We start from the raw sequence: 11324 nt of genomic DNA on the forward strand, positions 1-11324 counted from the left end.
AATTATGATTCACTCATCCAAAGAGAACTAACTGATCACAGAGACCCAGGCAGAGTTAGACCAATTAATTCATCCATATTGTGTAGATTAATAAGTACTTTCTGTTTAGAGTGATGATTTTATTCATGGAGTCTCTTTGCCAAAGCAGCACTAACAGGAATCCCATTGTGTGCCTCTCCATTTCGCTCCACATACTCATCAAATTCATCATCTGTTTGTCATCCATCAGATCACCCATTCAGCGGCCACACTGATGTCCCAAAATATTGCAATCTGGAATCCAAAAGGAGATTGGCCTCCAGTTGTGTTGTTTGTCACGGCTGTAAGTGCCCCAAATTGGGTGTATTTTAATGGCGAATTAATGCATTTTTAATTAGAGCCACATTCAGACTTTCTTCTACAGCTGCATGAGCTCTGCAGTAATTATCTCTTCATTGATCTTATGACTCAGAAACATAGTCTCATAATGTGACACCTCTAATTACCCATAAGCGGTACAAAACTGTAGAATATACAGCTGATTCGCTTTGTATCGACCGGGCTAGAGACCTAAGACCTCTGCGATTGAGTTAAAGGACCAGTTCACCCGAAAGTAAAAATTCAGTCACTAACAAAAACACAAAAGAAGATTTTTTTATAGCTTGTTTTCGCCTGTATAATTAAAGTCAATGGGGGCCCAAGTCGTGATGCAGCTTTGAAACAACATGAGAGTGAGTAAATGGCGGAATTAAATTTTGAACTATTCCGATAAAATGGAAAGGATGCATTACTGAACTGGCTTGTACAAAACAGTGAAGAAGAAGAGTTATTAACAGAGTAGTCCTGGATGTAACGGTTATCAGTGTTAAATGAATTCTTCACTGTATCGAGTTCACCCTCCTCACTCTCTTATGGAGGATGCATGGCATGCGAATTAAATGACTGTGTGGGAAAAAATGTAAGCAGTTAGCAGCCTGTTAATGTTGGCTTGATTCTTTCATTAAGTGGCACGCCTCAGCATCACTGGCGCATGACCGAAGCTATTTCACGGCACTGCGTATCAAAGAATGAAGAAATACCCCTTTCAAGGCTCCTCCGAAATAAGCCCGAAACATTGAAGCTCCAAAGCATGTGTTTGCAATTCAATTTATGGCCCATGTTTCCCAGCGCTCGCTCTCATTTGCATCATTGATTTCTTTCATTTGGCAACTTTTCGGATATGAAGCTTTTTTCAGCAGTTCAGACCTTTTTGCTTGCTTTGCTGGAGCGGGTGGGAGAAGAGATGGATTTGATTTTATTTTTATGAGATTATTTGGTGCTGTCAGTAGTACGTTGTGTAATTGGTATCATTAATCAGAGCTGATGTGATTGTTGGAGCCCTTCTGTAAACACCTTCTGCTCATTTCTGAAAGATTGCACGCACATCCACGTTCTTTTCATTCACATCTGTTCTTGCTCCAGTGCCCGTCCACTTTTCATTTCTCGCTTCTTCTTTCTTTCTTTTTAGCCGTTTTTCACCCCGCAAATCAATTCCCGCCCTTTCATCTTTCCCCTCGCCTTGGATTCGGGCTCAATCTCTCCCCCTTTCTTTTGTCGTTCCCAGGACAAAGAGGTGAATCTGGAGCAGGTTCACCAGCGTTTGAGTGGGCTGATGGAGGACGATCTGGCGCACAAGCAGCTGCCGGGTCAGTCTCTGGAGATCTCTGCCCTGGACATGGGCAGCATGCGTCCACAGCAGAGCTCCCAGGAAGTCATGAGAGATTTCCCCCCTGGGGGCCTGTCCGTGACTTCCTTCCTCCAGGAGGGTCCTGGGGTCGGCCGCGTGCCCGGACGGAGCCTTCCCCTCCCTCTCAGCAGTTCCACTCTGCCACCCTCCATGCGCTGCAAACACCGGGCGCCCAACGGAGGCCTTTTCCGCCAGAGCCCCGTAAAGACACCTATGCCCATCTCTTACCAGGCAGTGCCCGGGGGACCCATCCCAGAAGCCATTGATCCAAGCCATGGGACCTCTATTTGAGACGAGCGGTCTGAGCGTTCTAAAGACTTCTTGCCAAGCAGCCAATCACAAAAACCGTGTTTGGACCAGGTCTGGTTGCATTTATACAATTACATACATACAAACAGCTATGGAGATCTCTCTTTTTTTCAGTACAGATACATACGACTGTGAGACGCTGACTTTCCTTGCCTGTACATATTTGTATATAACGAGAGACAGCAGTGAAGTCAAAGTGTATTTTGAATATTCATGATTTTTTTGAAGTTGAGTTTAAAAGAAGTAATTACCTACAATACAGACTGTTTGAATGGCTTTGTAAATTTTGTTCTAAAATAAAAATGAGAATTCCTTGTGGATGTTTTCTAAGTGCCACGTTTAAAGATTTTTATTTGAAGGAGAAGAGACGGGGAGAAAACAAGTGAAAGAGAAACAATCTGTAAATCTTTTGATCTACTAATTTTTTTGTTTAATATAAAAAGCTTTAAAGAGAAATGAATCAAAGAAACCGCAGGTTTGTGGAGGCACCGCTCACGTAACATTTGATCCCAGGGAACAAAGTTTTAGTAGCAGCTCTTCATCATATAATCTCAGTGTGTATGGCAAAATCATCTGTAGAACAACATACACAACACTCGCCTTTAATATCAAATACATTATAAAAAAGACATATGTACATTATATGTACCTGAAATTCTGCGTACTCATATGTAATGGCTGCATTTGAGTCTTTTTAAAGTGTACTCTGAATAGAGAGCAAAATATAAACATATCAATATTAACTATGTTGTAGAAAATTAAATTTATCTTGTTCCTGAAACCAGTAGTGATTTTAACATGTTGGAAGAAAATCACCATGGTGTTTGAGATTCTTTTGGTTATAAAATAAACTCTTTTGCATCAAATCTTTTCATTTAGTGTTCATTGGTATGATTATCATTTTAAAAAACTAAAATAAGGTAAAGTTCAACAATAAACTAAGTCTATTAAAATAGGTTCATTTATAAATGCCTGATAGGTTAAAAGATTGGGGAGTTGTTTTTAATAAAAAAAAACAATCATGTTTACAGAAACAAAAATATAAACTTTTCCACATTAATAATAAATGTTTCTCTTGAGCATCAAATCAGCATATTAAAATTACTCCAAAGACCGGAGGAATGGCTGAAAACATTCAACATGGATAGGTTACATTTAAAACTATATTGAAAAAAAAAATATATATATATATATATATATATATATATATATATATATATATATATATATATATATATATATATATATATATATATATATATTTCAATATTTCAGCCCTGGTGAGCATAAGAAACTTTCAAAAGCATTAAACAATCTTGCTGACCTGAAGCTTTTTAATTAGTATTAACCAAGAATTAATTTGTGATACTCAAATCAGACTGATCGATAAAAGTGATATATCTGTACTAGAATGCAGTTCCTCACTGTCAGTCAAACAAACATTTTACCTGTTTCATTAAGACTATATCCAGTATGTTGAGGGGATAGTCATAACAGATGAAGTGTTTTCATGCAGTGTTGTTCATTGCCCCCAGGCTTCATCTTTAAAATATTGTTCCAGCTACCTCCAATACTAATAATGATCAACAACTGACATTCCCCCTGAAGAGCAAATCAATGGACGCATTAATTATACAGTTTGTTTTCAGATAAACTCTACATGACTATTGATTTTCAGAATCCTCTTGCTTCTTATTTCCACTAATGAACAAGCACAACCAATCAGCAGTTCTGAACAGCAGTGATATTTTCCACCAGCTGGTTTATGTTCCTCTCTTTGTCACTAAAGCGACCTATCAGATCACCACAGGCCAGGGTTTACATTCAGTATGTTGCAGGGATAACACTTGCCAAATATCTCCAATGTCAAGCTAAATAAAAAGGTCACGGCAGTGCCCGGAGTCCTTAAGGCTACATGAACACACCGGATTTCAAGTGCTCAAGCCCTTGAGTTGTTTGTCAGGTGAACAGACTGGCGATGCCCTCCCTGTCCCTCCTGCCAGCTGTGTCAATAAGATCTAGGGTACCATGTGGATGCTATGAATGGGCAAGGGCAAGGGCAGAAGACATTTAAACACGTTGTCAAAAGATACACACCTCAACACACGCCACACAACATAAATCCACCCAGCAGCGGGGTGGATTGTATATGTATGATTTTTAGAAGCCTTTAAAGATTTATATACACTGTATCATTTAGCTTGTGCATGGTTTCACTCACATATTTTTCAATGTCTGGATGATCCTTTTCATCTCAGGCTTTTATTAAACCATAAAAGGATGCATCGGATCCTAGCACCCATGAAATGCTAAAAGCCCTGAACACAGAATGCAGGCTACATTTTTATGCTATGCATAATTTGTGGGAAGATGCAGTTTCACAGCATGCTCTGAAGTGTTTGGCTCAACTTTTAGCTTTATATGGTCTAAAAAGTCAAAACCTGTCATATTTGTTAAATGATCAAAAGGTCTCATCTGGCTGGCATTGCTAAAAGCATGCTAATATTGCGGCTCACTGCAGATCAATGTATCGATGTGAGCAACATGTGCAGTATTTGTGATGTGAACTGTAATGAACTCTAAACAGATTTCCCCATTCATTCCAGGCTTGTTTTATATGTCTTTTTCAAGGCTTATTTACAATGCATTTAGAGTTATATAAAGGATGTACTCATACTAAAATTCTCAGCCAATATAAATAGCCTATTATTTATGATTACTGTACATCTGATAAAGACAATAGCCGTTTTTTTATACAGACACATAGAGATAGCCTGGGAACCTTTTTTTAACAAAGGTGCAACGTAAAGTGACATTCATCCCAATTTGTTTAAGTGGTATCTTTCCATGGTTAAAACACCGAGTGAAACATTGCATATTTCGGTAAGTTGTACTGTACTGTACTGTACTGCTCATATTCATATTTTATTTTGTGCTTTAACTCGCTGTTCGCTGCTTGAACGGAGATGCTACAGCATTCTGTCACAACACATTTAAAAGTGTCATTTTATTGAATTTTGCGATAATTTAGAAGTTATTTGAATGCTGCTATTTTGTTTCTTATCAGAAGTGAAAAATAAAAACACCGTGAACGGTGAACACTGTGTTTGCAAAATGTCTTACAACATGCAAACACATCTGTGATGGGTGATAAATTTAGATTATTTTTAATTTAATGAAGGTTAAAAAACACATAGACATGGATGCATGAGCTCAAACAAGAACAAAAAGACAGTGGAAGGCAAATGTTTCGAATGCAAATGTTAATCATATCTATCTCAATTGAACGATGCAAGCGTTGGGGCCAGGCTTATACTGTGAATAGAAGGTAATTGCTCTGAAAATGCTTCCAGATTGAGAATGCCTTCGCATCATTAACACATTCATAAAAATATTGCAGATGTTTTATTAATATCCTATTTTTCTGAAGAAATGATTGGCACTTTTGTGGTCCCAGTAATTTCACAAGCACAGGGGCTCTGATATGCAAAAGCATGAGTCCTGATTATAGCAGCAAAATATGAAGACAACGCAGCAGCCAAAGATGATAGTGATGCTTTAGTGTCTTGCTAACACGAGGCCATTAGTCATATAAATGAGTGCACGAAAAGCTGCAGAATTGGGAGGAGAAACAGAGCTCCCTTCGTACCAAAACAAATCACTCAAGATTCAGCAGAGATACAGATGCAGCATGACTATCTAAAAAAAAAAAAATCATCCAGCCAAGACAAAAGGATAAAACAAAACCACATATCAGTACACAATTCATGATGGAAAAAATTTTACACCTGATTCTTGCAAACCTCAGACTTCCACCCGTGACACAGCGGGCTTCAGTAGTGCGGGCGGCAAATGACAAGCCCCTCGTCTTATCTACTGTAGCACACAAACTAGAACCCTAACCTTGAGAAGTCATTTTGCTAGATCAATATTTGCCAGACGGAGAGATTGAGAGGCAGGCGGAATACTGCGGCTTAGAAGAGATGGAGGGAATATCAATGCCCACAGGTGAGAGGTGGAGAAAGCAAGAAATATGGCGGCTGTCAGATCGCATTTTTTTAAAACTCCATCAAGTTTCAAGTGCCGCTGGAAAATCTTGCAAGTGTGTGTTTTGTAAACGGCAAATAACTTTTTGAAGGCGTTATTTAAAGCAGTTGCACTGGTCAGCACGCAATTGATACACAAGCCGTGAACGCAATACGTGATACAGAAGTGTTTGTTATTTCATGAATGTGTAGAACAAACTATATTTAAAACGAAGAAGTCTCCAGAGGTTTGTGAAGGTTTTTTTTAGCTTGAGTCCAGCGCAACTATTTTTCGCTCGGCGTACTCTGTAGGCAGTCTCTCTGCATTCTGACGGAAGGACAATTAAGTCTGGACAGAGACTAAGTGATTGTGTAAGCATAAGTGAATCAAAGCTTAGTTTGAATGGCCTTTTAAATGAATGCTACAGAATCACACTTAAAAAAAAAAAGCAAAAAGCCAGCAATTTCACTCATCTTCTGTTATTAACAGTAGGCATATGACAACCAATCAGATCAGCGTAACGGCATCACTATGACAACGCTCTCTGGTCCTAACGTAGTGATTTTGACATATCTCAGGTAGCTAATTTATGCTGCCCAGTGCTGTTAGCAAAATAGGTTTCTGAAAAGCTACGACAATAGGCCGTTCAAAATTGTCAGATCGGAAGAAAAGGAAGGCTGACAGTGAAAATCGTGCGTTTAAATATGACTGGACAGGCATTTGCATTTATTCTGCTCAACAAAAGCACCAAACCTTAATTTGCACCCGAGACAATGGTTGTTGTTAAAAGTGGTAACCACTATGAATGAAAGTACATGTCAGTTGAATTACCAACAGAACATGGTGGTTATAGAGAAGAAAAAAACCTCAGTTGAGGATTTCTCAATAAATATCCAGCTGTATTATAGTTGTGAGGATTCAATGGACCGTCAGCTTGGGGTCATTCCAGTGATCTTAGAATTCTGTGTGAACATGACAAGTATAAAGCAGACATATTGATTAAAATTGTACAAATATTATAGAGAATTCAGATAATGTGATTGAGTGTTACATCATGAGTACCAGATCATGTGGGAGTAAAAGGAAATGAGATAGCAGATGAGAGAGCAAAGTTTGAAATAGAAAAGAGACGGATGTAATACTTTATTGAAATGAGTCTGATAACCAACAAAGGAGGAGCAGATGATGAAAGATAAAGAGAGGTTAAAACAAGATGGTTTTGTGGCTAACGAGTGAAAGGAGAAAATAAAACACAGCAAGTATCATCGAAGAGAGAGCAAATCATGTGATGCTGATCTGTACCAAATATTATAAAGCTTAATAAATGGACTATTGTTCATTCTTAGTTCATGTTAACTATGGTAGTTAACTAATGTTAACTAATTAACCCTATTGTAAAAGTCCAGTTTTGGTACTTTCAGTAAAAGTGTGGTTATTTCATAGGCTTGTGTTTTTGTTTTTTTTTAATTATCATTAACATCATTAAGTATCATTAAAATCATGTTAAATTAAAAACAAAATTACTTTACATTATTTAACAAATAATTACAAAAAAAGAATAATCATTACAAAGCATTTTCAGTTTCGTTTTTTTTTTTTTGGGCAATTACATCCAGAACTTTCTGTTTGAGTTTCTTTCATTCCATTTCTTTTCATTTTTCTGAATAGCATAATTATGAACCATACATTATAATTAAGCAATCCATGAAAATATGAACCTGTTATTTTCTACAGCCTTCTTACAAATACCCTGTATCGTGCAGGTCTGCGCAATCAGATGAAAAATACAATGCCTAAAAAACAAAACCCCTTTTTTAGGAGGGGTGGGATTAAAATGCAGCTCTCTGTGGAACTTGACTAGTTCAGATCTTGTTGTAGCTAAACAAATAAGGCATTCGACTGCACTGCCTCTCTGGACCTCCCAGCAGGAGTCAAACGAATGAGACATGTCTTTCCTGCTGTGGCTCACGAGGTCGGAGATTTATTGCGGGTGATGAGTGTGCAGACAGCCGTTAGCCTGTACCTGTGCTGAGCCGGATTAGCCGTATGATAAACAGCCACTCCCCATTTGATAAATAATCCATGAGAAACACTGCATTGAGTGAGAGCAATGAAACTTTTATGCTCTGAAATGTGAAAGCCTTCTGAAAAACAAGACAGTGGCAGACACCTACAGAATTTCAACTCTCTCCGTCTCACTCCCTCACATCAACATGCTGAAAACATGTGATTTACCCTTTAAATAAACCCCATTTGTCTTTTGCACTTTGCAACATAAATTAAAAATCTCCTAGCAGAGAAGGTTTAGAATATAATTTGCTCTGACTGCTCTGCTCGTCTCCTCATTGTGAAGTTGCAAAGACAATAGCAAACACACACACATACACACATTTTCAATATCAGGCTGAAAAACTAACTGTTTTGTACAGGAAAAAATACCTGGACACCAATGAGAACACCTAGTATAGTATGCTCTACACAATTGCATACTTCTTTTTATTCATTGTAAATTCTACTTAGATTTTTTAGCTTCTTCTCTTTGTAAGATATATATATATATATATATAATGTGCAGATGTATACATACTTATAAGTCCCAGTCTAGCCCTGTCTCTTTATATGTCTCTTTATATAATTGATTCTAATATGAGCGTATTAAGAGATTAAGTACAGCTTTATTATTACATTACAATATTATGAAGAATTATCATATAAATGAGGACTAACACAGGGTGTGAGATTCTTTATCAAGCTACCCTTTGGTAGCAATACCAATTAGCAAATGGGGGGATTGGTGCTTCCCCCTCTGTAGAAACCATAATTTCAGTGCAAAATTATCCAAACAAACCGGATAGAAGCAGGAGCTTAAACAGGACTTGTCAGTAATGTTTCAGAGGCAGGACTTAGTTAGGGGTCAACTGGCATTGTTAGTCATTGTGCAGCATCAAACAGTCTCCAAAGAACACCTAGTGTGATATGTTTAGGGTAATATCTGACCCTGATGGCTCTGGAGTTACAAAATCAGTCATTCTGAGTCTGCTGAGCTCCTTGTTTACTTCTGAGTCTGTCTGTAGTCAAACATAAAAGGCAGACTTGAATAAAGCTTTACCTTCCTTGACCCTTTGATACTGAATTCCAACTCATTAGTTCCTATGTGTGGTTGTCTGCCTCTGTCTGTGAGATTAAAAGCACCACAGCTGTCTATGGGTCTCTAAACTGGGGCTTCTGATTGCTCCATCTTCACTTATCATCACACTGTCAGATCACTTCCACTAATTACCTGACCCAGTCCTTCATTTCATTTATGTACACAAAAAATGACTCTTGATAAACTCCTTTTAGTGAATGCATTTTGTATTTGTCATTGGAAGAAAAAAAGTCAAAGAAATTGTCTGTCTGTCTTAAGTGTGTGTGTGTGTGTGTGTGTGTGTGTGTGTGTGTGCATGTGTATAAATGAGCAATATCACGCTTGTAGTAGTGCAATGTGGCTGTATTTCAGCATGGCAATCATTCAATAGGTCATCACAGCGATATACAGCTATATCACACTGTAAGGAATGTGATACTGCATTTATACAACAGTTTGACCGCACAAGTGTGTAGGCCTAAATAACATAACTGTATTATCTAGAGCATTATTGACTGAACGAGTGTGATTACCAGTATCTGATACAGCATTCATTTTTCAGCTCAATAATATGATTACATTAAGGTTTAAGAGATGTACAAGAAATACTTTAACTGCTACTATGTAAAAGGAATACAGCTGTAAAAAAAATCACCTTATTTGTTTAAAGTGTCTACAACCAACCAATACAACCAGTACTTTTAAAAGAAAAAAGTACACAATGCACTACTTTTGAATTATTAATTTTTGTGCATAACTACACAATTAATCACAGAAAAATATTGAGATTAATTGTAAAAAAAATTAAATAATAATATTTAATAAACAACCACAGCCATCTTAAAAGTTGATAAGCAATTCAATCAAAAGTATAAAGGCAGTGCTTTAATATACAAAATTAAATATGTATAAAATAAATATAAAATTCTGAGATTTTGCCCTCAGCCAAATCTCTTTATGTCAAATCTTTTGCTAATAGATTAATGAAACCAAAGACTGTCCATTAGACCTACATAAAAAATTATATCTCATGTTTAACCACTATAGAAACATCAGACCCAGTGGCAAACTCCGAAAGAAGTGAGACGCTCTCTGCGGCTTCATGAGCGCTGAGCAGCCACTGATGCCCTCAAGCTAACGTCCTCAAAAACAGCCAAATTCATTTTCCAAACAAATTTATGCAACAAATTGCTTAAAAAAATTTAAATTTGGACAACTATATTTTCACCTAAAAACTCAGATTACTACATTCCAAGAAAAGCAATATTATTTATCAAGCATCTGCCATAACACTTGCTGTAATAAAAACTGCAATTGGTGGCAGAGAATATAGCTGGCATAGCTGGAAAAGGCCCTCAGTCAATCAGATTCAAAGACCAGAAATAACTGTTTTCTCTTTTTACACTGTGTGTGTATACAAACACACACACACACACACACACACACACACACACGCAAACACACACACACACACACACACACAACTAACACAATCAGATTGAAAGTTTCCTTTCATTAATTGTATTAAATGTATGTCATATCTCTCTATCTGCCCTGTATAGTGTGAAGGCATTGATGTCTTTGTATCTGACACATTCTCCTGCAGGCTCAGGGGGCATTCAACACAGAGAGTGCTGGCAGAGCCTCACACACACACACTGTCATACGTCCCCCGAACGTTGCATCAGCACCTCGCTGGCACGCAAGAGCTGGCAACAAAGCAGAAGTAAGACATTGTGATGTAGAATAAACCCCGCTGTCCCCTAAAACTCAATACTGTGAGTCTTCTTGAAGTGCTCCATGTCTCTGAACAGTCAGCACATAAAAATGTTTTTCACACACAGGGGAAAGGTGTAGGAGATATAGGAGCACTTTTAGTGGTTTCTTCTATATTGTAAATTTGACAAATTATAGCTATCACCTATTAATATAATATAAAACACAAAATGGTATGAAACTAATAGGAAATAAAGACACAGTTTTGTTTGTGCTATTTTGCTTGCTTCATCCAGTCTCCACCTTTTTTGATAGTAAAAATTAACGTGTCCTGTTCTGTTATTTTAATGCATGAACACACTGGTATCTAGTACAAAGTTTTGCCATTTACTGCACTAACCAACCCTGAAGCCTCGCACGTATGTTTACTTCCGCATTCAG

General features: G+C 37.5%; 1 protein-coding gene across 2 annotated transcripts in view; it reads left to right on the top strand.

The window, feature by feature from the left end:
* grid1a (glutamate receptor, ionotropic, delta 1a) overlaps nucleotides 1-2884 on the top strand; it is a 200163-nt gene extending 197279 nt beyond the window's left edge. For both annotated transcript variants that reach the window (XM_043263726.1, XM_043263727.1), the window contains one exon: nucleotides 1583-2884. In XM_043263726.1, coding sequence (XP_043119661.1) covers nucleotides 1583-1971 — 389 coding nt within the window. In that variant the 3' untranslated portion in view covers nucleotides 1972-2884. The remainder of the gene's footprint in view (nucleotides 1-1582) is intronic.
* Nucleotides 2885-11324: the final 8440 nt, after the last annotated feature.

Source organism: Puntigrus tetrazona, chromosome 17 (genome assembly GCF_018831695.1).
Source record: "Puntigrus tetrazona isolate hp1 chromosome 17, ASM1883169v1, whole genome shotgun sequence".
Lineage (NCBI taxonomy): Eukaryota > Metazoa > Chordata > Actinopteri > Cypriniformes > Cyprinidae > Puntigrus > Puntigrus tetrazona.